The sequence below is a fragment of the Sander lucioperca genome, chromosome 10 (assembly GCF_008315115.2).
Source record: "Sander lucioperca isolate FBNREF2018 chromosome 10, SLUC_FBN_1.2, whole genome shotgun sequence".
Classification (NCBI taxonomy): domain Eukaryota; kingdom Metazoa; phylum Chordata; class Actinopteri; order Perciformes; family Percidae; genus Sander; species Sander lucioperca.
Window position 1 is genome coordinate 21629472 of NC_050182.1, and position 27785 is coordinate 21657256.

The window sequence follows — 27785 nt, forward strand, 5'->3', positions numbered from 1 at the left end:
GTCTATATCCACGACCTTTCACTTCCAGGATTGCTCTGTTGCCGCTGGAAATTCAGCCGGATGACCTTCTTTTTGGTTGGATGTCCCTCACCTTCCACTTCCTTTGTGTTGGCGTTCTAACCTCTGGTGGATTTGTGAGGACTATGGTGAACTGCTCCTCAGATCTCTGCAGGGTAAATCCAGACAGCTAGCTAGACTATCTGTCCAATCTGAGTTTTCTGTTGCACAACTAAAACTACTTTTGAACGTACACATGTTCCACCAAAACAAATATGGCGTTATATATGTGCCTCATTCCTGTATGTTTTGTGTCAAAGACTGTTCCTACTAGATTTGTGATTCCTGCTACTTGCAATCTAATTGGAGACGAACAGCCAATTAGAATTTACCTTTATTTCTCCGATTGGTTGGTTTTGTGGCACACTTGTAACGCTGTGAAAAATGTGAGTGTCTAGAGTTGAGCGCGCACAGAGTGCAGAGGTTGAGAGCGAGAGAGATGTGACCGGAGCCCAGCAGAAAGAGTTTTTGAGAGGGCACATGAGTAAACTGCGTGAGAGGGGTTATTTTTGCACGTTAATATGGATAATAGCAAACATGCTAATACATTTATTGAGCACGGAATAGGTTTCTGTTTACTCAAATTAAATTATTTTTTGCCAGTGTTAATTTCTGTTCAAAATGTAATGTAATGTGCTTGCAAAATATAGTTCTCTGTGCTCAAAACATACAGTTACTCGCTCAGGAATGAGGCACATATATAATGCCATAAATAAGTTCCTTCCTGAGGCTATTTTGCGTGTAAAAACGTGCTAGAGTGTAAAAATGTAATTTCCCTCGTGGGGATCAATAAAGTATGTCTTCTTCTTCTTCTTCTTCTTCTTCTTCTTCTTCTTCTTCTTCTTCTTCTTCTTTCAGCAAGAAAAATAATAACTTGATATGGATAGCGGGGTTTTAACGTCAGCAGTTTCACCCTGAAAAGCTGCATGTGAAAAGAGTCAGTAGGTGTTTGAGAGGCCTACATACACTAACTTAAATATGTTGCATTATGGGAATTGTATGATTCAGGGTTTTCGGAGCTTGAGCCATACTAGCTTGAGCCATAGCTGTATTGATGTTGAGTATGCTTTCTAACAAGCCTCCCAACTTTGAGAATGTGTAATACTAAATTGCTGATGCAACCTTTTAAGAGTAATTACTACACATGCTACACCCTGCTACGCCCTCCAGTGCCCTGCTACACCCTGCTACATCATGCTATGTTCTGCTACACCCTGCTACGCCCTCCAGTGCCCTGCTACACCCTGCTACGTCATGCTATGTTCAGCTACACCCTGCTACGCCCTCCAGTGCCCTGCTACACCCTGCTACATCATGCTATGTTCTGCTACACCCTGCTACGCCCTCCAGTGCCCTGCTACACCCTGCTACGTCATGCTATGTTCTGCTACACCCTGCTACGCCTTCCAGTGCCCTGCTACACCCTGCTACGTCATGCTATGTTCTGCTACACCCTGCTACGCCCTCCAGTGCCCTGCAACGCCCTGCAGTGCCCTGCTACGCCCTCCAGTGCCCTGCTACGCCCTGCAGTGCCCTGCTACGCCATGAACTACTACAACTGCTATTTTTAGTCATAGTTCCATTATCTTTATTGTGACTATTATTTCCACTGTTCATCACACCCCCAACCGGCACCGTCAAACACCGCCCACCAAGAGCCTGGGTCTGTCCCAGGTTTCTCCCTAAAAGGGAGTTTTTCCTCGCCACTGTTAAAACTAAATGCTTGCTCTTGGGGGAATTATTGGAATTGTTGGGTCTTTGTCAATTATAGAGTGTGGCCTAGACCTACTCTATCTGTAAAGTGTCTCGAGATAACTCTTATTATAATTTGATATTATAAATAAAATTGAATTGAATTGAATTAATTTGTCTGCAGTTTCTATAGAAAGCACTCGTGTGTGTGTGTGTGTGTGTGTGTGTGTGTGTGTGTGTGTGTGTGTGTGTTGATCGTATCACCCAACACTTGGCATCAGTGTAATATCAATTTTTTTTATTTTTAATTTGAAAAATAACTTACATAAATCTCTGTACTCAACCATACTTAACCAAGACATAGCCTTGGCATTAACACATTGCACCAAAAAAGAGAAAATTAAAAGGCATTCAAAAGGATAAATAACATATGTCTTTGTCATCATGTGAGGCATTTTTCCTGTTCCAAAAGAGTCTATCAATCTATTCATAGTAGCTTGTTTATTCAAATTCTGACATCTAAAGATATTTACAATGAAAATTAAAATATATACCGTAGCTTGTTACAGCGACAAGGTTTTCTTGGACATTGAAACGCAATATCGTCATCTGGAAAAGGAATAATGCCTCAGTTCAATTTCATTCAGACATACTGCAACTATAAGATTCATATACTTCCCAGACATGGGAGGTATTTATAATTACTAAAAATAGAAAATAAAAAATAAACTGGTCTTGGCTTTTAAATAAAACTAACAAAAATATAGTAAATTAATTTCATTTTCATTAAAACAAGAAAAAAAAAACATTTTCTGTGGCAATATCCCTTGTTATTTGAACTTGTGATTAGCTCACAAACAGTGGCTGTAAAATTGAACCAGAGCCACATACATATCTTGCATGTTTGCTGCCTCTTGATTAGGTATAGACCTCTTGCTGTACCAATACAGATTATTTTTGCATGTTCGTCAACAATACTGAAATAAAATACACTTGCAATCACGACTGTTTCGTCAACCTCCATTAAATATAAAATATTTTCCTTGTCACTTTTTTTTTTTTCTCCTCAAAAACCTGAAAGAAAATATGACCTTGGGGGGTGGAATGTTTTTGTTAAAACTTCAATAAATTGGCCGCAGAAGACCAAGAACTAATTTGCTGCAGAGTTCAATTGAAGGTGAGGGAGAAAAGTAATGAAGTTGACATGCACTGTACAAGAAACTGCAAAAATTCCAAATATCATCTTTATCAAAACATGCTGAGTTACTGTAAGGTGTGCCCAAGCCATGTTGCAGAAAATCCTTTTCAACATGCTTGTTAAACAAATCAAATCCAAAATAAAATACATCCTGAAACAATAAGGAACTGTAAAATAACCAACAGTCCTAAAATCTGGACAATATCAGGGGACTGAACAATGGTAGCAATGAGTAGTACCCTGAAGTACCCTGGGACAAGGAAGAAAAAGAGAAACATGTACAATTTGCACATAATTTTTATCTTTATAAGGCATGAGCCTTTTAAAATGAAATAAATAATTTACATTTATTTTCATTATCACTTTTTGTCACATAAACATTTTCTGTTAAATAGCTCCAAAAGTTTCCTTTAAGTTTCCCTTATCTGCATGTCTGCAAAACACAGACTCATGAATGGTCTAAAGAATGATAAACAATGTCTTCTTCTTTTTTAATCACGATGTTGCATTCACTCCCCTTGAAAACCATGCACTAGTGAAATTTATCTTTAAAAATAATATAAATTGTTGAAAATGGCTGATCTGTTTTATTTTTCTTCATCTTTTTTTTGCAAGTTGCAGCCTCAAGAAAATAATTTTCTTTTCTTTTTTTTTTAAATTCAGCTAAATTTTTGTCCATGCAAATGAACTAAAAGGGGAAAAAATATGTTTTCTCATTTAATTTTCATACAATATATCAACAGAGAAAGAATGATGGTAGATTGTACATCTTTTCATGGGGTTGGGATTGTTACTGTATATTCTGGAGTGTTGATGGTAGCCACTTCTATATTGCCTCTGATTAACTTTCTGGTGACTCACCAGTACGGTTTGATTCAGTACATAAACCTAGAGTGTGCGGGGTATTTTCTTTAGAGGTCTGGGGGAGTGTAGATACAAGTTGGGACACACCTCACCCAAAGTGATGGTCTCCAAAACTCCCCCAATCTACACAACTAGGTCTGTTGGCGTGGCGTGACCAAGCATCTGGATAGAAACAGTGTCATCCCCCCTTCAGATACAAGTACACTGACATAAAAAAAGAAGAAAGAAAAGATGGAAAAGAAAAAGAAAAATAATAAAAGCAAAACATTTATTTTTCATTCGAAACAGGGCTTCTGTAGAACTCGTTTTGTGGTTCCCAGTTCTGACCCCCATGGCTTCGAATTGGATGAAAACCTGGAACTGACGGATTCCTCGTGCTAAGGAGTTCATTCCAGCTTCCTCCAAACAACAACAAACAACACCTGGCAATCTCGGCCGCCAGGCGCTTTGCAACACGCTTCGCCATGTGCACAATGTGCGCAACGTTCTTGCTCAAAACACAGGATCACATTTGCACCCCCTAGAAACAGGCTCAGAAGACACAACATCAAGCATGCAGTGTAACCGGGGGGCGTGACCTGTAATCGCAACACTGGCTGCTACAACAACGCTATCAGTCCACACGCTGCTATGATCGAGAGAAACTGTCCAGCGAGGATTGGGAAGCTCTTCTTGTCAATGGGGCCAGAGTAGGGTCCACCAGTGATGAAGGAGGGAAGAGCTTAAACCAGCCAATCACCATGTTGGACAGGTCCAGCTCATCTAACAGTATCTGAACTGCTCCCATGAATGATTTATGGTCCATACGTCCATAGTCGCCCCAAACGATGACCTGCAGAGATGAACCCAGACCAGGAAATTAATCAAAAGGAGGAGACAGGTTTAAACAGTGAGAACTGATGTTGTTTTAGATGCTTTAATTCCTGTTAGACCTTTCATACCTGTAATACCTTCCCTCCTGGACTCTCCTCAAACGGCAGTTGCTGCTGGTAAAGAGGATCCAAGGTTTTTCTTGCTACTTTTGTTTTCTTTTTGGCTATGCAGACTCCGTTGTCCAAAAGGTAGACCTTTACATATGGTGCTGAGAAGAGAGGAGAGGAGGTAAGCGGAGAGCCAAGAAAATGTTATACAATATGCACCACCACTTATTCTTCTCCCACAGCCCTGAAGAAACATTCTTTTTCATCCTTTGATTCATTATACTAGTGCGGTGTCCGTTTGGAGCCCGTGCCTGTTCAGAAAGGGCCACTTACTTGGTTCCCAGTATTTTTCCCCATAACTTTATCTAACTATAAGCGCGGTTCAATCAACCGTGTAACAATAGGAACTGTTTGTGGTATACATGTTGCAGCACGACTGTTTTACAGGTTGCACCTAGAGGTATCAGAGTAGCCCACTTGTATGTTCGCCAGAAGAAGGTTAAATAAACTACCGCCCGTTCAGTGACTAAACTGATATTACGTAGTCTGTTAAAGGTGTTGTAGGTAGGATTGTGAAGATCCAGGACTTAGCCAAAAAAATTTGAACATCGACAACTTCTCAGTCCCTCCCAAAACGGTCTCCTAAGCCCCTCCCCCCACAAGGTAGAATGAATGCGTGTGCATGAGCAGTGACTGACATGCAGTTAAACACCCCCCCCGGCCCTGATTGGTGCATCTGAACAGGGAGCGGTGGATTTTTCCTAATCTCACTCCAGGCTGTAGGTGGAGCCAGAGGAGCTGGATTTATTTTAATGACCTGCTTCATGTAGTTCTACTGGAACATAGGGTCAGTTTGACAAATATGACAGAAAGTTAGTTTCATAAGGCTTACCTACTGCACCTTTAAAGACCAGAATTTAACATGGCGGCAGTGGTAGTGAACTTTGCCCTTGTTATGAGAAAGGTATAACGGTGTAACGGTACGTTAGCAGACTCAGCTAACCTCGGCTAGGCTGCGACTCATCTAGAGATTTAGTGTGCCTCCTTTTTTTTTCGTCTGGCCGTCACACATCCAGGTACCGATGTGGCTGGGGAAGGAGGGAGCCCGGTTCAGTCTGCTGGAGAAGCCGCTACAGCGCATAGCGATGTGGCCCGGCCCCGGGCGAGAGAAGGAGGGAGCCGGGCTCAGCCTTAAACAGCGTGCAGCACGGCCGGAGAAATGTACGCAACCGCCAGCAACAAAACAAGGTGCTGGTGAGCCCAAGAGCCCTGGCGTTCATCTAACATGTGCCTGTGTACAATTGTATATGCTTGTAGGGTAGATAGCAATCAGTTTTTGGCGGGTGACCACTTTTTGGCATATGACACCGGTAGCTGGTGAATCACGACCAACAAGCCTTCTAGTTCTAGGGATGCAGCAACTGTGCATTTGTGGGGACACGCGCACAGAGATATCCCAATTAATAGATAGATATCAACATTTACTGTACATTGGATTTATGACAAGTGTTTAATTGCCTGTGATAATGACAAGTGTGATAGCTTAAATTACCTGGCAGTGCCTTGGAACTTTGTTTTCCCACAAGGCCACGGGCTCGGATAATCTCCACCTCCAGTGCTCCTTTCTTGTCCACCATACCGATCTGGATGTCACCTAAGCAACCAAAATAACAGATAGCCAACCTTTAGCATACTACTGACTTGCTATTTATCAGCGTATAAGGTATAAGTATATCTAAGTTAGTATATTACCAAGCTAACGTGCACATGCACTGAATAAAAGCATTTCTGTTCTCACCCATAGGTGGAGTAGCCAACGTCTGTCGTCCGACCAGCTGGGCGGGGCCCAGACCATCCAGGAAGTCACTGAACTGGGCTTCTGAGGAGAGCCTCACACTAGGGAAGATGAGACTGAAACAGAAAGATACACTGGTTACCACAGAGATGAAAGGTCTGGTTGTGTTGATATAAGACAATCCTGTAGTTGAGCAAACGGCTGTAGCGTATTAAGACCGATGCAACATATGCCTGAACATCCCTTTAAGAACGGGTGCGACCATTGCTTGCTTCCCCCTTCAGGGCTGGATGTTCTCTCAATACATCCATGGCTGAATACGTCGCCAAGATACACGTGGGGAATGCGAAATGCATTTTGGGAAATGTTGTTTGTTTGGTTTTTCCAGGGCTCTTAGCCTGCCAAAAAATGTTTAAAGTTGAACTTCAGACAATGGCTGAGGAACTGCGACAATGATGCAGACCACAGCAGACCCAGACTATGACATGCCTGCTGACATTTTTTGCTTATTGATTTAAAAAGAATGTTAATGAACATTAGGACAAAGGCAATACTTTAAGCTGTCAAATGGTTTTATTTCATGTTTCTACATGCTTTAGAGGCTGAAAAAGAACGGTTTCAGTGAACGTTGACAATTCTGTCAAGTTATTCAGAAAGCCCTTAGGTTTTATGCGGTTGTTTTCAAACAATGCTAAGGCTTCAGCATGTGTTTTTAGATTGCGCCTTGAGTCTTAAAGGGTTTTAAATGTCATTAGGATGAAGATATGAGTAACCAAATCAAGTTTTGATTGGTTTGCTGTGTATGCACAAACTGTTCCCAGTAAATTATGTATGCAGGAGCTTTTTTGACCGTCCACAGAATGTGAGTGTCCTTACTTTCCCTCGGAGCTGTAGCTGTTCATGCTCCCGTCTGTGGACTCCCGGCTGGCCTGCCGAGTCATCCTGCTCCTCATCTCCACAGCCAGGCCCGTCTCCGTACTCCTCTGGATCGTGCTGCGTAACTTCTTACCTCCCGCTTCTGCGCACAGAATCACGCATGCAAAGAAAAGAGAGAGGGAGGGAGAGAAAGAGTAATAGAGACTGTCAATCCATGGCCTTGCATCATTTTGAGACTCATACAGCGAGATGCTCTCGCACGGATTATTACTGACATCCCTGTTCTTTCATCTGCTCATAGAAAAATCATTCCAGAGGGAAAACAAACCACAAAATCTATTTCACCATAGCATTGAGTAAAGTTTATTCTGGGAAGGATTCTGGCAATTTCACTGTGACAATTAAAGGTCTCTAATTCAACACGCTCTACAGATTTCTGGCTCTGTTGAACAGAACATGTGCAGCCCTCCTCTGGTCTGTGTCACCGAATGCCTGTAAGGGTTTCGTGGGAGCCGTAGTGAGTCCATGCTCCACCCATAAACATCCAGCATATGCCCCCCATCCGTACTGATCCAAGACACAACAGCTGACTCCAACCATTAGTCCTGCTGCTGCTCATCCCCACCCAGCACGTGGCAGATGTACACATACACCTACACAAAAGTAAGAATGCTCCACCACTAGACATACGACTGGCAACCAGAGCATGCATGCACGCACGCACGCACGCACGCACGCACACACACACACGCACACGCACACGCACACGCACACACACACACACACGCACACGCACACGCACACACACACACACACACACACACACACACACACACACACAGAATCACTACTATGTTTCCTTTTCTATCCCATTAAGAAAAAGGCTGACAAATTCTCCTTCACTCTGAGCATAGAGTGAGTCATCACAACAAACAGCAATGATGCTTAGGAGCTTAAAATGACTTTGGTCGCATTAGACAAGTACTGAAAATCACAGTGTGTTTGCATGAGACACTCAACTTGATACTTAGCCATTTAGCTCTGTTAAACTGCTATGTTAGCACCTGCAATGTATCTCTAATCTCTACATTTGAACATGAAATCATGCATGGCTATGATCAAAGACTAATCATCCAAGCATTATGAAATGGTACTGCACCTATTATAGTTATGGCATCTCTTTTTTTCATATTTGTTATTTAATGAGTGCAAAATTGAGGCCATCATGTTATTTCCCAGAGGTCAGATAATCAGTGCAAAGCCAGACAAAAAGTAATAACACACAGTTACCGTCACTTCACCGTTTGCAACCCCCAGGTGCAAAGTCATGACAAACAATGGGTTTACTGTTAGACCTTATGTCTTTTTTTTTTCTTAATCATTTCCCAGTTCGTATGAATGAATCCCATCTAGACTACAGCATTTCTGAATCTAACCCTAACCCTGCTGTCTTCCCTCTCCCTCCTCTGTCCTTCCTCGTCATGTCAGAGGAGTCGCTGAGGAGAAGGGAGACAATCCTGTCTCCTATCTCACACAGGCGTAAACAGACATGAAGCCGTTCAGCCTTGAAATCTCCGTTATTCTGCCCGCCTCCTCTTCCTGCTCTTCACACCTTACAATAGGAGACAAAGCCGCAGAAGGTCGTCTCTGACGTCTGCAGCAAATCAGACCTCGGCCAATCAGTGGCCACTCGGATGTTATCAATGAACAGCAAAAACACACCATATTTCAAGCAGGGCATATATGTTTATCTGCTTCGTTGCACACATTATGGGATGCATATGTTATCAGTTATACTACTGACTACAATCACAGATGCAGCCCTTACTTCACGTACTATAATATCAATCAATGAGTCATCTTTTATAATAACTTAAATAACTACAAGAGTTGCTTCGACCAAAGACTGCTGAAATCTTTTTCACTGCAAATTGTAACAGATTGAGCCATGACCATGAACACACCATGGTATAGACTTAAAAAAAAAAAAAAACATGATTTCAATATCCTGTTCCTATACATACACACACACACACACACACACACACACACACACACACACACATGTATCTACATTATAGACTACAATTTAGTCTATAATGTAGATTGTTATTGTGTTGTTAAATCACTGAATAACATACAAAACTGCATTTAAGGCAATGGCAGATGAGGTAAATGTGTCCACGACGGGAGCGTTATCAACACTGCTTGCGGAATGTGGCAGCCAAGCACTTTTGTTAAGTACCTGGCAACATGAAGCAGCAGTGGCCGAAAAGTCAGACAAACTGGCTCGTCACCAGAAGTTCACTGCCCTCAAATCTGGGCCTTGCCAGACAGGAAAAGACGACTAGTGGAGCTGCTCGGTGGCCTAACAGTGTAAGAGTGAGTACAAGTGTGTGTGAGGCTGTAGCTAAAAAAAAACAAAAACAAAAAAAAAGTAGACGTTTAAATGATTAAATCTTCTGCATTGCAAGTCCATGACATATTTATATTTCTCTGTAAATAACTCCCCTGCCACTTGAATAGGAAATGATAAGAGCTTCTTGGGAGGCATAAATATACACACAGTATCTGTCATCACTACTATTCTGGAAATTTGCAGCAGCAACAGTCATAGAGCAATATCAGATACAATGATTCAGTCCAGCTACTAAATCCTTTTTCATTCATAGAGCCAGATTTAAAATCATCAAGGGGAAATAAGTTATTGACTAGCATGAGTAGAATATGTCTGCAGACTGGTTCCTATAACCGTGCGTGTTAACAACAGTAGCAAACAGCAGAAGCAGAATGTCTATTTCACAACAAATTGATAGCCTGGATGATAAATTGACTACTTGCAAATTATATCAGCTTTCAATTCATAATGTTGCACACAGTATGCACAGCTCCTGCATCACATTAGTATCCTAATTTAACTACACTGTCATCCTAATTAAACTAATTACATCTCTCCACCTGGCCCAATTCTCCCTACAATCAATACCTCTGCATCTTCCCACTTATCCCTAATGCATCTCCTCCCTCTCTGCCATCCCGCCATTTAAACAGCACTGCTGCTGTTGGGACATTTCCCTAGTTGTCATCTTACCTCCGTCCTCCTCATCGAAGGAGTTCATGCATGGGAAATAGACAGCCAGCGCTTCAAACGATGCAGATAGGCTCATCTTGCTCTGGGAGCGCTGGATACGCATCCCAGGGACCGGAGCAGAGGTATCGTGGCCCTGCCTGCCCATGGTGACCGGCAGCCGTCCTTGTCAATGTGCAGAATCGAATGCACTAGATGTCAGCTTTGCCTTCTCTAGCTGATCTCGCTGCTGAAGGTTTAAAAATCAACACAAACCTAATCTGTTTGATAAATTCCTAATCCTAGTTGTAGTAGAAGACTCTACGCTGTAGGAGATCAGGTCTGTGCTATCATCTAGGCTGTCCTTAGATGCTCGGTCGATTGCATCTTAGGGAGAGCTTCAGTAAAATGCTGCTTCAGTTGCTGAGTCTTGCGCTGTCTGGGTCTGACGATCCTACTGCACCTCTTTCTTCAGGGGGGAGGGGAGAGAGCTGCATCGCACACCACCAATCAGAGAGCCAGGCTGCTCAGGCGCACTTCGGGTTGCTCTGCGGGTGAACAAGCTCTACCCAGAGATACTGAGCCCCCCCCCCCTCTTCTTTTATAATTTGCTTTCTTTTTTCATACCTTTGCTTGACGTTTTGCTGCTTTTGTGCTATTCATCACTGTTATTTTCCTGTTTTCTACATCCGCTGTCCCACCATCCCTCCCTTTCCTCATCTTATCTACAGAGGCCAGTGAAAACAAGCTGTCATTAGGTCTGCCAACAGCCCTGCTCCTCTCTGGCCCTGTTCAGACCTTGCATTAGCATGCGTCTTGGGTGAGCCCGCTCACAAGTGGTGGGCTCTAAGTACAGGTGTGACGCACCTAAGATGCATGGAGGATGCATTGAGATCCGATTGCTCAGACAGACCACATTCTGAGCCATATTCTTTTAGCAGTGTGTGCGCATATGTGTTCTGGGCCACATTAAAGGACCGCCTACTCAACTAACATCCTTTGCGTAAGTGTAAGGACATTTTGATAAACCCATAGAGATATATTACAAGTGCATCATACATCTTGGGCAATTTGGTTTGCCTGGAACAAGACAAGGAATAGACCCAGTTTTTATTGTTTTTCTTTCCAGCAGACTGGGCACGGGAAGTGCATTTGATGCCTCCTACCGGTGAAAAACAACAACATTTTGGCCATTGCACAACATTAGGTCTTGATGATGTTTGTGTTTGTTTGCATATAGAGCAGGGAAGTGAGATCTGATCACAAGTGGTCACTCGAGACACATGTGGAGATGCATTCTAATGCCAGGTGTGAACTGACATACTTAAGGTGCTTACACACCAACCAGACGGCCGACCGTCGGCAGAAAAGCCAGTCGGACTGATCAGTCGGGTCCCCGAGGTCCAAAAAATGCCTCAAAACACACTGAGGCGACGCCGACTTGAGCGTACGCTCTGCGCGTGCGCGAAAGGTAATACGTCTCCATAGCAGCAGGCAGCGCTGCTCTGTATTGTTTCCATTAACAGTCTGATTATTTCCCAGAAAATGAAAACCGGCAGCTGATTGGACGAACGCGTCACGTGGGTCTTTTTTCTCCGGAAATTCACAGCCAGACTGTCATGGCGGCTTGTTCAGAATACGATCTCATATTGTACTAAAATAGTTCACCGAAACGTGTTTCTGAAAACATTTGAAGAGAGAAATAGGCCGTGCAGTTGCTGAATCTGTCTTCATTTCAGATCAACAAAGGTCAGTTTAAAAGATTTTCGTCAGATTTTGAGCGGCTCATCCGCTCGCCGTTTCCGGGTGAGTCCCGACTGCCCTGTCTCTGACTGAACATGTCGGGTCGGCCAAAATGAAGGCCGACGGCCCCTCGGATGGCCGACGGCACGGGACACACCGAACAGACTCGAGTCACCGATCTCGCCAGACTGTCCGACGGCCGATAATCGGCTCTGTGTGTCAGTGCCCTTAGAGTTGACCACTTGGGATCGGTATCACCCAAGACGCATGCTAATGCCAGGTCTTAACAGGGCCTCTGAGAGGGCTTCAGCCACACGGCGGTTACTCAAATTTCACGTGCCAAACTGCTTCTTTATTTTTCAGTCATCCAAAACCAGCTGTACTGTGTGTTGGGAGGAATTCAATCACAAACCACACTTTCAAACAATCAGACAAGGTCTTTGTTTGGATTAGGGTCAAACTTATCTAAACATGACCCTTTTTTCAGTCTATCTCTACCATTTTGTGGACACCCGAGGTGAGCCTGTTTTAAACAGTCCATAGCAGAAAGACACAACAGTGGTGCGAAGAAAAAAAAGGTTTCTTTACAGGTGGTCCCTGAAATACTGATGAATCTGCTACGGGCATGGTATGGTTACATGTCCGTGGTGGTAACACATAAAGCAAATGTATGGCTTTAAACTAAACTTCAGCCCCTCTGCTAACTGTCACTACTGCAGCTTAGTAACAAATGAATGAAACTGTGCTGCGTTGACACTCTGCCAGAGAACCAACTGTGGTGCTTTTGTTCTGAGCATGTGTCTGACAGAATAGGCACAGGACACGACAATTATGGTGCTTCTCTGCACCAATATAAATATAGCAAGCTCCCTATAGTATTATAGCGGAGGCAAAAGTTCCACCCTTAGAGACACCGCAGCCTACTTCCATGAAGAAGCCTCTTAATACATGGCGTCCATTTGCAGGTTCCATCTAGATCAGCGCAGCTAAAAACAACACTTCACATTCCTCCAGCTAGGAGGAAATTGGACAAACACTAAACACAATTTAATTAGTAACTTATGTAAACAATTAGTAAAACACACAATATTTGCCTCTGAATTGTAATGCAGTAAAAGAACTTTTAAAGACTGCACACTGTGTGTACGGTATAAACAAATTAGGTTATTTGTAATGGCTTTTTTTTATAGTGTTTCTTCAGGAAATCATTTAGGGCTCATGCAAACTCAGACAGAGACATTGTGTTTATTTTATTAAATCAAAAACACTGCTCATTTAAAGGAGAAGTTCTATCTTTGAGAGAATCGTGTTTATTTTGTAGGTTTTTACTCATACTAGCAGCTCTAGGGATGGCAAAGCCATTCTGTTGCGCTGATGGTAGGTTCACCACACTGACATATTTCAACAACTATTGGGTGGATTGCCATGGAATTCTGTACAGACAGTCATGCCCCCCCCCCCCCCAAAAAAAAAAAAGAAAAAAAAAGGATGAAGCTAACTAACTTTGGAGATCCCATAACTTTTTCACGTAGCACCATCAGCAGGTTGAGATTTTTGGCTTTTTAGACACATGTCTTTAAGACTATTGGATGGAACGCTACTAAATTTGATATCCTTTTATAACCTTTGTTCTTACCCATCCACCCACTGCACAAGGACGGAGAGAGAGGCACCACAACACGTCTCACTGTCACACAGCCACTACACCTGACACTGGAGATATGGTGACAAAAATTAGGTTAATTATTCAATACAGCACGTGGACGTCACGTTCAAGGATTCTGAATATAGTTTGTACCTTGCATGAAAACTTTCATTTGCCAGATAATTCCTAACATGAAGAAAGTACGAATCTAGGTCTCCATTTAAGGACATGAGGGTACTCTCTGATTTCCCAACAGCATGACTAGTTCAGATTACCATTGCAGTACACTGCAACATATGTAGTCTCAATCCAAACAATGACAAACCTACATCACAGTGACCACACAGCTGGAAATCACAAGCACCTCAGAAGGCAGGAATCTGAAGAACGCTGCTAATTCTACTACAACAATAAAACAGCGTAATATCCCAGAAGTCGTAATGTAAGGTCCGTCTGGCAGGCGGCAGGGATCACAGGCGGAAGCTTTCCGAAGTCCTTCTGATTGATGATCGGAGGCCAAGCCGAGCGTCAGAGAGCGACTGTGGCCCTACACACTGTAAACACAGCTTAATGGAGGGCTATAACCCCGGCACTCACGTGCACAGATGTAGGCAAACACACATATTTGAGCACTTAAATGCGCACACAACAGGACACGCGCCGGTGCATACACAGATGTAGACAAACAGGTCTCTCTCCTCTCAGTTTACATTCCATGCTGCCTACCTTGATGCAGGCCAGTCCTGCAGTCTGGAAGTGCACTTTCCCCTCTTGTCTAGCTCAGACCGGATAAGCATCATGACAGGAAATTTAATTACTAATTAAGGTATGATATCACCTCTGAGCTTACTACTGTTCAATCTCGCTTAACCACACATTAAAGTGTCATTCATAGATATTTGGCCACCTAATGTGAGACACACACTCCTGACATATTACCATCTGATAAAGTTGTTTTGGCTAACGTGTTATTGAACAGTTAACTATAAGCAAGTATTAATTTGGAGTCACGTTTGTGTCCACCTGAAGAGGTCTAAGATTCACTTTGTTTTTTTAGCTCTGGTTTCACCAACTCCAGAGAATAATATAACATAAACTAGAAGGGCACTCACAGAGTGCAGACCTCCACCAAGGTCTTCTATGATATGCAAATCTGCAACCGCAACCACTTAATATGTCTGGATATATTTCCAAAACCGCTAAAACCAGTTTTGTCACAATCATCAACAATTAATTTACACCACTTCCCAACAAGCTAGCATGACATAATACTGATACCTCACTCAAAACTGTATTGAAAATAAAATTCTAAATACAAGTAAACAGCTTTTTTAATTTATTTTTTTATAACTTTACAGAACAAACGGAATGCCACATTCTGCGTCACATGCATAACTGGAAGTTAAGGAACGTAACAGATGGTTTTAACCCAAACCACCACGTGGTGGTTTTAGTGTTTAAAACCACGACTGTAACAGTACATTCTTTGGTTTAGAAATGAGGACGGAACATGCTCCTGTGGGTTGTATTTCCTGCCTTTTTTCCTAGGAGCGCTAATTTATGAAACATTACTGTGGCCCGTATTAGAGGGTAGGAATAAACAACCTATAACGTCGTATGGTTTGGAGGACATGTTGCATGGAAAAGTCCCGCCGCGCCACTGGTTACTAATGCCTGTGAAAAATAATTTGTGTATCCACCCCGTGATTCAGATTTACTCCAAAATTGAATGAGTTCTTCCTTGGCCCTTGCTATACCCTTCCAGCAAGTTGCATAAATATCGGGCCAGTAGTTTCTCCGTAATCCTGCTGATTGACTAATAAACCAATACACAAACCGAGCCAAGAACATGACCTCCCTGGTGGAGGTAAAACTATTAGGATCTTTACCATGCTAGATGTTTCACTGTCTTCACTAGCTAGTTGCTAATTTTATCTGTATACGGTTTGGTGCAAAGAAAGGAGCATACAGTCCGGTTATCAGACTGTTCTTGTTTGTAGAGAAATTAGAATCCTTATTGACGATATAACAGCAAACTCATGTTTCATATATAATAAGAGTCTTCACATCAAACATGTACACACTACACAGGCACTGTGTCCTGCTATTCACTTCACACGTTCACTGAAAAAGGTTCACATCTTCGGTGGAAGGTGTGAGGTAAGAGAGCGTATATGAAAAGTGAAATGCAGGAGGTGTAGCAGTTGGAACAGACTGTGCTCTGGCGGCCTCCCTCCGCTCAGTGGTGCAAACACTAAAAGTACAACAGATGGAGGGATAACAAGAGAGAGAGAAAGGAGATCTAAACACTGCCAAGCCTTATACTGTATGTGTATATGAAAAATCCTGACCTCACCCCAGCTGATTTTTCTGTTTTATAGTCACAACAATCTAGCGTGATATGTGAAAACTTCTCTTGCATGTAAAAAAAAAAATTGCAACACAATTATGTCATCTTGGCATGTTGACTTCTCAAACTGAAAGAGGAAATGAACATGTTTTTAACCATTTTTATGAAGAACAGAAACATCACGCTCACGCTCTATGACTACACTAACCACAGTATTTTTCTACTCAGGCTTCCTCTTCGACTGACAGCTACGGAGTGGTGCTGTCAGCGTTTAAAGACAAAACAATCACAAGCGGAAGTCGTATTTTTAGCAACGGTTAAAAATCTAAAAATGAAGGGTGGAAGTTCATTTTTAGTCCAGTTCAGATGGGAGGCAAGAATGTACTACACACTGAAATGTGGGACGCGACTATAAAAGTGTGTTTCAAACTGTGTCCAAGCCTCGGACTCAGGCAAAGGAGACATATGGCTGTGGAGCATGAGCCACACTGCAGGCAAAAACACAGAGCAGCTGGTGGAGCATGGCAGGGTTTACAAGATGAATCAACAGCTTTTAAGCAGAGATTGTGGAGATAGATGCATAATATTCTTATTCTTATATTATTGTTTTAGTATTTGACACTAACTGTAGGCTTGAAATACGGCAGTGAAATAATACATTTTGATGGAATATCTGTCATAGGGCTGGACAATATATCAATATTACATCGATATATGAGACTAGATATTGTCTTAGATTTTGGATATTGTTATATTGTGATCTGGCATAAGTCTTGTCTTTTCCTGGTTTTTAAGGTTGCATTACAGTAAGGGATTTCATTTTCTGAATTTACTAGACTGTTCTAGCTGTTCTAAAATTTGCCTTTACCCACTAAGGCATCGGGGCAGCTGTGGCTCAGGTGGTAGAGTGGGTCTACCAATCTGAAGGTTGGTGGTTTAATCCAGGGCCCTGCAGTCCCATGTAAAAGTGTCCTTGGGCAAGACACTGAACCCCAAATTGGTCCCAATGCTGCACCATTAGTGTGTAAATGTATGTGAATGTTTATCTGATGAGCATGTGGCACCTTGTACGGCAGCCTCGGCCACAGTGTGTGAATGTGTGTGAATGGCGAATGGTTCCTGTACTATGTTAAAGCGCTTTGAGTAGTCGTTAAGACTAGAAAAGCGCTACATAAATACAGTCCGTTTACATTTACATAATATTCCCGGTACTGATATATATTATCACAAATCTAACTATGAAGATATTTTGTAAAAGCACCAATTGTCCAACATACAATATCGTCGCAGTATCGACATTGAGGTATTTGGTCAAGGTTGTTGTTGTCAAATCTGGTTTTCTCCATGTCGCTCTAATAGCCCTAATCTGTCAGAAAACAACAGAGCATGATCATGGATTTTACCACAGTGCTACAAAATAAAAGCATTGCAAAGAGGATGTTGTGTGCTCTTAGCTGCTCAATAGTAAATCAGTTACACTTCCCTTTCAATCCTCTCAATAGCAACAGTATGACAATTTTATTTTTGTCACCTGGTTATGAGTTTGCAGCAAAGTCAATAAAGATCAGAGATTTGTACTGTACCTCCACTCATATGTCTACTTCATTTCCACAACTTTCCGAGTTACTGTACATGTACTGTATACCCAGGGTTAACATCAACAGAGCTTATGTTTCCCTTGGATGACAGCTAAATCGCGCTGCTGCATAATTACCACAATGGTGGAAAAAAACCAAACATCTTCAAAACAAGAACATTGATTAATTTCTTGGATAATGCAAAGTACACTGTCTGCTCAGAGAGATGTGCTGCTCTCAGTATCAAAACAATTAGTCAACCAACTCTGATATTCACAAAAGAAAGAAAAACGTTGCACACAGTGCTGCAAGGTTAAGATGGTACACTCCACTCTAGGGGTGTCTGAAGTTGCTGGGAAACATTCAGTATATTAACAAGTTAGAAGGGTGTATACATGTTTTGAGCCCCCCTGAACGGGTATTTTTACCTCTTTTGGGGAGTGGGTTGTGGTTCATATTTTTGGAGTAAGACAAATCTACCTCTTTTAAATATTGGGGGGGGGGACAAATCCCATCCCAAACCTTGCAGAATATTTTTTAAAAGAGCGCATCCACCAATCAACCTTGACTTGACCAAAGACCACTGATGTGTGCACAGTGCAGTATAAACACCACACACCAGGACCATTGTTGAGTCACCACATGTAAAAACTGTTTTCACAAGGATGTTGTGCATGGAGGTTACTGGTTTCACTGCTGTGATGTATTTTTATATTGCAGGTAGGGCTGCAACAAAAGTTGTTTTTTTGATTGTCTATTAATCTGTTGATTATTTTCTCCATGAATCGATTAGTTCATTGGTCTATAAAATGGTGAAAAATGTCGATCAGTGTTTCCCAAAAAGCCTAAGATGACGTCCTCATCTCACCTCATGTCTTGTTTTGTCCACAACTCAAAGATATTCAGTTTATTGTCACAGAGGAGAGAAGAAACTATAGACTAGACTTTTAACTTTTTTCATTTAATAAATAACTCAAACCTATTGATCAATCATCAAAATAGTTTTAGGAGGCGATTCATTTAACAAGTTGAAAACTATTCGATTAATCATTGCAGCTCTGATTGCAGGGGCTGAAATTGAAAAAGCTCCGCTTCCAAAGGGTATTCACGGCATGCATCACCTACAGACGTGTTGTAAAAGAGACGGAGAGAGAAAAGTGGAGGAGAGGGAAAGACAGAAAGGAAGAGATACTGTCAAGCCGGCGGAAGAAATGAAGGAGAGAAGACGAGGTGAAACGAGAAAGTGCGGAGGGGGAGGGGGGGGAGAGAAATAACGACAGAGAGATACAAGTGCCAGTTAGGATGGGAATGAGAGAACGCGTGAGGTAGAAAGAGGGATGGAGAGCGAGCGGTGGGGCACTGGTGTCTCGGAGCCTCGGTTGCACCTGTGCTGCTGTGCTGCTTTCATGCATCATCCTGAGAGCAGCGGGTCTGCTCCGCTCCCCGAGGAGATTAATTAGCAGCCTCAGCTAGCGGAGGAGCTGTTGATACAGGCACCCAGCTCAACTCCGAAGATAGATTACCTTGGCTGAAAGCTCAAAGTTCAGCTATTTTACCACATACAAAATAGTGTGTCGGAGGACTTTGGAGGTCCGAAACTACATCAGTATGTGGTGTAGGTGAGAGAGGAGTGAGGAAAGAAGGGGGAGCCAATGCATTGTTCTCTCTTCTGTATACATGTAGCTGTTCTGAGCATAGTCAGTTAGGTCAAATACATTCTACACTAGAAATAGAAATAGAAAAACACTACAAGGCAGTACAAAATGTAAAGCATGCCATGGTGTTTCAATTAGTTTTTTACCTCTGTGCCTCAAGATTTCATTAAACTTATTTTTATTCTTTTTACAAAATGGACCAAAACACTGACAACGAGGAAGATCTTGGTCAGAAAATGAGAATAAATATGAAACAAAATGTAAATCATACCCTCTGAAATTAAAAGAAATCAGGTTAGAAATTGAAATCTAACACTATTACTAAGCTTGTTTACATGATATTTAGGCATAAGGACTCATTCATTGAGAAAAACGTAACTCTAGCTTTACTTTAAAGTTATACATTCATCAACGAACACAGTGAACCGGTTGCACAACAGACATGTATCTGTCACCAACAGTTCCCCAGCAGTGGGATTGAGATGTCAGGTACATTGGTGCACTAGTGCTTCATCAAATCTCATCCCACCTCGTTTTTTCTTAGACGCAAAAAGTAGTAGGCCTACAACGATATTAAAGGTAGTTTACAAGTTACTCTTAGAGCCAATGCTATGGCATCATGCGACTCCTTCAATTAAAAAACTTGAAACTATTTAAACAACCGAGTAAGTGAAATGTCCTATTTTAATCCCTCTCTACAGATTTTTTTTTTTCAGCTGAGAGAGTGACACATCTGGCCCAAAGAGTGAGCTTCTTTCAGGGTCAGGAAGAGAAAAGTAGGACGTAAGAAGAATCCCGTCAAGGCTGCACCCAGGGGAACAGAAAACTAGATGCTAATGACCACATACTCAGAATCCTCATCACTGATTCCATCTTTTTCTATTTCTATACCACTGCTACCACTACCACTGCAGCATCCTGGCCTGTTTTTGCCTGTTAAAGCCTAATTTCCTGCACTGTCCGTGTCCTCAGCCTTAATAGTCAGAGGCTGGTGCTGAGTTGTAAAGAGGTGATATTATGCTATTATGTACTGTATCTGGGACACCATCAGGACTCTTTACACAGAGGCCATTATGGGCAAAAACTACTGAAATGGATTATCAGGTAGAATGCTACGAGCTGGGCTGTAAAAATGGTCGAAAAAATTGCTTAATAATTGTGTGCAAAATTGTAATTCCATTTCCATCCTATAATTCATAATGAAAAAAAAAAGATCACCCCATGTACGCCACAAGCAGGGGGTGATGTGATTTTTTTCTTTAATGATTTTCTTTTGTGACACTTTAGGGCTTTAATTTGATAGGAAAGCGTAGACATGAAAGGGGGGGGGGGGAATGACATGTAGCAAAACGGGCCGCAGGTCGGAATTGAACCTGCAGCCTCGGCTGCGAGGACTGAGCCTCTGTACATGGGGTACACGCTCTACCAGGTGTGCTACCCAGGTGCCCAATGATGCACATTTCTAACAAGTATAGAGAGCAGGAGGCTAATGCATATCAGTTCATACTTTATGTTTCAAAGCATTAAAAAAAGATTTACAATCTTGTTTTAGGTAGAATATCCTTTTAATGTATGTATAATATATATAAATATATATAATACTAATAATAATGATTATATATACTATATATATATATATATATATATATATATATAAATTATTGTTGCTATTGTGCAAAAACCTTGAATCTCTATATTTCATCATTTACATTTTTCTCATAAATCAATGCTTTTGGTCACCCTTTACATCTGTCTGTGGGTTTTTACAAATATTTAAACAGTGACAAGGTGATTTTGTCTGACTTTGTCTGAGGAAAATAACTCAGTAAAATGTTTTCAAGTTAGCCTTTTTTCATTTCCTGAAAAGTAATAATTTTGGACATACAAGGCTTTCGCCGGACAGTGACGATATATAATAATTAGGGCTGTCAATCGATTACAATTTTTAATTGCATGAGTGTCCTAGTTAACTTGCGATTAATCGCAAATTAATAGCACATTTTTGTATCTCTTCTAAATGTACTTTAATGCTCAAGTGGTATTTATTTGAGACTCAACATACTCCGGTGGTAACTCAGTTTACATGGACAGTACATGCAAATAACTTTAGTCTTGTGGAGAGAACTTGCCATTCAAAAGACCCTTTTATGTATCCATTTCTGCTCAAGGAGCTTTGTTTCTGCTAGTTATCCACTCCCACTTGTGGATGTATTATATCCCTAAGACATGCTCCCCCGCGTTAAACACATTTGCATTTTGACAGCCCTAAGATGAATAATTCAATTATAATAATGTATGATTGTGTGCGTGAATGCAATAATGCACCACAGCCGATAACGATTCACAGTAAAACTGAGCTGAAATAGTGAACAGCAGGTCAATATACTGTGAAATGCTGACAACATCTTCATCAGCATGCTTTTTATGGCAGCCCCCCCCCCACACACACACACACACACACACACACACACACACACACACACAAACACACTGAGAATATGTAGCAAAGATAACAAATGCTCTGGAACTAATAGACAGAAAAACAGGTCTATTAATCAGATGCCTATCAAAAGGAAAATACACAAAGAAATGCACCGATGAATGCATGGAGATGGATTTCCAATAAGCCTGCGAGATTTGATTGTTACCGTGTGGTTTCAGCTGAGTCAGGCTGTGTAGCAGCAGCAGTTTTGCTTGGGCGTATTAAAGCGCCTCTCTATTGAGCTTAAAACATAATGTCCCAGGGAGCAGAGGACTGCTGACTGGTGCCTGGGACAATTGGGCATAATAAATCAAATGGATGTTTCAGCTTGCTCATGATGACCAGTGTACCATCAATAAAGCTCCTAAACGAACACATGCATAGGTTTAATATTATTTTCAAAATGTATTTTTCTAAAATTTGTTCAAGTCAATCACAGTGTCAAAGCCAATGTTAATAAACTCAGCACTGGTTGAAAATGTTCTCAAGCTCAGCAACCACACTCTTAATCATTTTATTTCATCTTACAAAAAAAGAAATATGATTTATTAGTGATGAAAAAGTAAGTTGTCATTTCTTCAACATGCAGTATACATGTAGTTGTGTTCTTTATCACAGGTGTGTTACAGTATGCTCTTCTGTGTAGGATTAATCAGAGTCACATGAATTTAATAATGAATCAGTCTCAGCGAGAGTCTCCATTCAGCATCCAAGAAACATGTCGTGGTATCTTTTTAAGGTTCACTGCTAGATTTCCACTAATGGCTATTACCTGTTGGATGCTATACTATGCTAAATGCACATGCAGCACATCTCATTAGGTTAGGGACATTTCAGTTACAATACCAATTTTGCTTATTAAAGAGATTCTCAGAGAACTCATGCTGTAAATTGTACAAGAAAGATACAATCCTCAATTATGTTTTTAGAATGCACCAGGTTAATGTTTACATTAAGAATTGACCCCCACTGGGGAACCCTGGTAACTCATCTGGTAGAGCATGCGCCCCATGTGCCAAGATTCAGTCCTTACCGCAGCAGCCCAGGGTTCAAATCTGACCTGTGGCACTTTACTGCATGTCTTCCCACTCTCTCTCTCCCCCCTTTCCTGTCTGCAGCTGGCTTATCGATTAAAGGCCAAAATGCCCCCCCAAAAAGGCATGTATTAAAAGATCGATTTCAAAGAGATATCAGAGAATCGATGACTTTAACCCAGCCCTAGACGTGACTGTTCACTCACTCAACACAACATTATTCAAACATACTGCAGTGATACATTTGTATTTCCTGAAAAATCTTGTGCCTTCCACCAAGGACTGAGAGGACAAAAACCAGCAGTTCAAATCTGGAGCCGGAAACTGTGCACACACACTACTCAAAGCCGGCCACCTGGGAACACATCCATTCCATCTGACTGACTTGTGTTTGTCAAAGCCAGAGACGTGCTGCCTGCCTGATCTGCCCATTCCCCACCAGCACTTGACAGAAAACAGAAAAATCGACCATCGTTTGAATGCACCCTTCAAGCCGGCGATGAGCCTCTCAGGATATAACGCACAACAAAAGTAGGGCAAAAGGCAGCTTGGCAATGTTTGCACTGGTGCAGAACCAAATACAGATCTCAAATATGGAGAGGCAGATGTATGCACACTCTCATAAAACTCCATCTGATGCACTTAGAAGCACTGAGTGAAATATTAATAGCTCTAGGAGATTCAGGCTGCTCAGTTTGCGCAGTGTCTGCACTGGGAAGGAGTGCGTGCATGTGTGTGCAACTTTGTTCCCTGTGTTGTGTGAAATCTTAAAATAAAAATCTGAACAAATGTCAGTTGTATTTGTTTGTTCCCAAAAGTAGACTCCAGAAGAGTCATCCTATAAGGCAACATAGCCATCATGAATAGTCAACAACACAAGACTTGGAGAACTGCTTCACAATGCAGTTAGTGAACAGGAAGGATTGAACAGTTACTCCTGTCTTCCAGCAGCCATATCTAAGTAAACCATTAGGGCTGGGTTTAAAAAAGGGATTTTTCGATTCAAATCGATTTTCATTTGAATGACTCAATATCGATTAATAAAATCCAGAATCGATCTCTGTCTGTATCATATGAAAAGTGGTTAAAAAATGCTCCTTGTGCATCTTGGTGAGGGAAAACCTGGCATGGCCATTTCTAAAAAGGGTCCCTTGACCTCTCACCTCAAGAACTGAAACTGCAACTAAAATATAGCGAATCAAACTTATTGGAAATCAAATTGGGACCTTGTGAATCTAATCATTTAGGTAAATCAGTGGCAATGCCCAGCCCTATAAACCATACCAAAATGCCACAAAGAACTGCTAATTGACATATTGACGTGAAGTGATTAATCCAAAGAGATAAGGCAGCAGCCCGTGCCAGGCAGTAGTGCAGTGCCACGTGACTTGGTGCCTCCCTTCACTCTCTTGCAGATCTCACCTCACCATACATCCATCTCTCCATACCTCTGCCATGCTATCTAGCCAGATCTGGACAGAGAGTGCTAATGGGTTGAAGTGATTATTGACCACTTTAAGGTTGAATGGACGGGATGGAAAGGGCGTCAATGCTTAGAGATGCGCTGTCACAATCCACTGACCTTCTCATGAACAGACCAGACCCCAATCTGTCGGTCGAGACATCACCACACGGCGTTTTAACACTGTCTGATACCAGCTATTGCAGCCCAATGCCTCTCAAATGGTTATTGAGTGTTTAAAAAAAGGTACCATAGAAAAAACTATTACACTGAGGCGTGAAGAAAAGTAATAACCCCATGTTCTGCAAAATTCCATCTTTTCCACTGAAAGAAAATATTGGTACATTTTGCTAAAGAACAAATAGGTTTGGAAACACCCCTCTATGTCTCACATGTGCACACATTCTCACGTGCACTCATAGAAACAAATACAAACGTGACCTGCAACAAGCAGCTGAAGTCATCAATGTGACAGGAAGTGCAAAGCTGTCAAAGCTGCAACGCATTTACCAAAATGAGACGACCAAAAAAAAAAAAAAAAAAGGCGCAATAAATAGTCGGCATTATGCATGAAAACACAACTGCAGTGGTGTAATAAGGAAGAAAGAAAAAATGGGAGGTAGTGAGGAATTTCCAGGTGAGTTGTTACTGTACCTAGAAGAAAGAAAGAGAAAGATACTGTAAGAGAAAAGACATGCCGTTGTCTTCATCTCCAGAAACTAAATGCAGAGTCTAAAGCCCTTCGAGATAAAAATTTTAAAAAGTGGGGAAGAGGAAGAATTGGAGAAGAGAGAGCAGCAGTTTTAGAACTCAACATTCAGAACAGAAAACAACAGAGAAACCCACGCAGACAGAACAAGGGGCCACAGGACAGATGCACATATAAACAATCACACAGTGCTGAACACTGGCTGTGCAGTTGGATGTCCTACCTGTTTGGCTGAGCTGAGAGGTGCTCCGGCTCTTGCGCGACATGCCAACCATGGCCTGCATTTTGGCACCAATGCTGGAGCGCCTCTTCTTCTCGTCGGTGCCTACCGTACCGACCGCCGTGTCCGACTGGCTGCCGTCCGTCTTCTCCAGGTTACACATGTCTCCGCTGACGCTTGTGCTCTTGGTCATGTTCACCCCGCCCGACGAGCCCATCTGCCTGTTTTTCATTTTGGATGCAAAGTCACTGTCAGCCACCACCATTGAGAGGGGGGCAGGCGAGGACAGAGAAGACAGGACAGGGCAGAGGAGAGGAGAGGAGAGGAGAGGAGAGGAGAGGAGAGGAGAGGAGAGGAGAGGAGAGGAGAGGAGAGGAGAGGCCAGCGGGGGCAGAGGATGTGAAAGGAGAGATGATGGAAGAGGAAACAGGAGGAGCAGGGGATAGAAGAGGAAAGAAGAGAGGACAGGTGAGAGGGACAGGAGATGAGAAGGCGTGGGGTGGAAAGGAGAGAAGGACAGAGTTCAGGTACAGGAGTTCATGACTTACAGTATAGCTGAGTTGAAAGGTGAAAGTGGATGTATTGTATATCGTTAAAGATTGTTCATGCAGTGAAAGATCAACTATTAACTAATAATTTATCAGCTACATGTGCAAAATGTATTATTTATTCACTGCTGCTACTTATTATTCACACTGTACTTATTTATGTTCGTACTGTATGTTGACCCTGCACTACAATAGAATTTGAAACAATCTTTTTAACCTGATCTTACTTGTAACCTAACCTCACTTCTACTTTAACGTTTTTATTTATTTATTACTGTAGCTATGTTATTTTATACACTTATTGACTTGCTCTTTTCTTACTCTTATTTTACTTTGAATTTGACTGTGAGCAACTGCAACTAAATAATTTCCCTGAGGGGATCAATACAGTATTCTGATTCTGATGACATACTCTACTGTATTTCACTATTTCTATTTTATCATGCTGACTTACGAGAGTTGCCTTGCATTGTGTTTTTATCAAAGCAACAAAAAATGCCAAGTGAGTGAACACATGAACCATGTGTGACTCTCTTTTTTTGGTACCACCTTGGTTGAGGTTCCATGCGAGTTGAGCCGATATTGGACGGAGAAAATCTAACCCTAACCCACCATTTTTTATTTATAGCCACGGCAATATTTTTGTCCACTCGACCCTAATCTTAAAAAATGGCAGCATGCAAAACTAGGTTGTACACAATTTTTACACGCGTACAATATTTACATACAACTTAGAGATACTAGGTCATGCAAGTTCATGCTATTTAACTCATACTATTTAGCATTCTCTGTAACACTTTACTTGAAGGTATCTACATAAGAGTGACATGACACTGTCATGAACACATGAACCCTAACCCTAACCATAACTCTAACCCTAACCCTAACCCTAACTCTAACTCTAACCCTAACCATATCCCTAACCATAACTTGTTATGACAAAAACCAAATGACACTTACTAAAAGAAGCGTTATGTCATAAACGTTTATGACTTGTTTATAATGTTTATGACATGTTCATGACAGTGTCATGTCACTCTTATGCAGATACCTTCAAGTAAAGTGTAGCTGCATTCTCTTTCTCTTGGAAAATAGGCCAGTGTCCAAATGATGGTCTTATTTTAGCTCTGCTAGTAAAATTATCTTTAAGAGACAAATTACATTCTGTATCAGAGGCTCTACATTCTTAATCGGACAAGTTACGTGTAGCGCCCCCGGGCTACTATTCATTAATTAAAGTGTCTGACCTCCACCATGTTACTGTCTTATAAAGACAACTTATGGAGAGACACGCAGACTAAAATGGGAGAAGAATCAATGCAGTTTGACGATTGACTCCATCAATTACTTCAATTAGGCGCCTTCAAATTCAGCTCCCTCATATATTAGACATTAGTGCTTGACTCCATTGTATTAGAAGCAAGAAAATGTCCAGTATATAATCAGGATTACGTCATTACATTGTAATAGGATTTCAAGTGCACACGGCACCATTGCATTACCGGTGACATTGAAGGTGAGCGATGCTTTTAATTTAAATGTTAACCCATAGCTGGAGCTTTAGCACTCTGCACGTCCAAATCTAGCGGACATTCATAGCCTGTGTTTTCATACTTGATGCTGCCAGAGAAAGAGAGCGTTTTTGTTTTGTTTTCAAGAGTTAGCTAATAAATAATATTTGCCACTTAATCTTTCATGAGTGTATGAGAACTCAAAAATGATTGCTCATATTGATCTTCTCACTGTTGACAAGAACACTGTGCACAGACTCCTGTTCTAAACACTAAGTTTGGAGTGTTTATACGTCTTCTTTTGGTTTGCCAGCTGCTGGTGAAATAAGTCAGATGTGCTTTAAAAGAATGCACACACCTCGTACTTCAGCCTTTTGTTT

The 27785-nt window shown here is 41.7% G+C and overlaps 1 protein-coding gene across 50 annotated transcripts in view; it reads right to left on the bottom strand.

Annotated features, from left to right (window-relative positions):
• Positions 1 to 2025: 2025 nt before the first annotated feature.
• The window catches only part of rims2a (regulating synaptic membrane exocytosis 2a), a 175220-nt gene continuing 149460 nt past the window's right edge, over positions 2026 to 27785 (bottom strand). For 27 of the 50 annotated variants that reach the window (XM_036005969.1, XM_036005968.1, XM_036005972.1 and 24 more), the window contains 6 exons: positions 25350 to 25567; positions 7403 to 7544; positions 6530 to 6642; positions 6284 to 6385; positions 4753 to 4892; positions 2026 to 4643 (listed from right to left, as the gene is read on the bottom strand). In XM_036005969.1, coding sequence (XP_035861862.1) covers positions 4440 to 4643; positions 4753 to 4892; positions 6284 to 6385; positions 6530 to 6642; positions 7403 to 7544; positions 25350 to 25567 — 919 coding nt within the window. In that variant the 3' untranslated portion in view covers positions 2026 to 4439. Of the gene's footprint in view, positions 4644 to 4752; positions 4893 to 6283; positions 6386 to 6529; positions 6643 to 7402; positions 7545 to 10493; positions 11058 to 25349; positions 25595 to 27785 lie in introns of those variants that run through there. The other 23 variants (XM_036005994.1, XM_036005991.1, XM_036006008.1 and 20 more) reach the window with 3 other exon arrangements.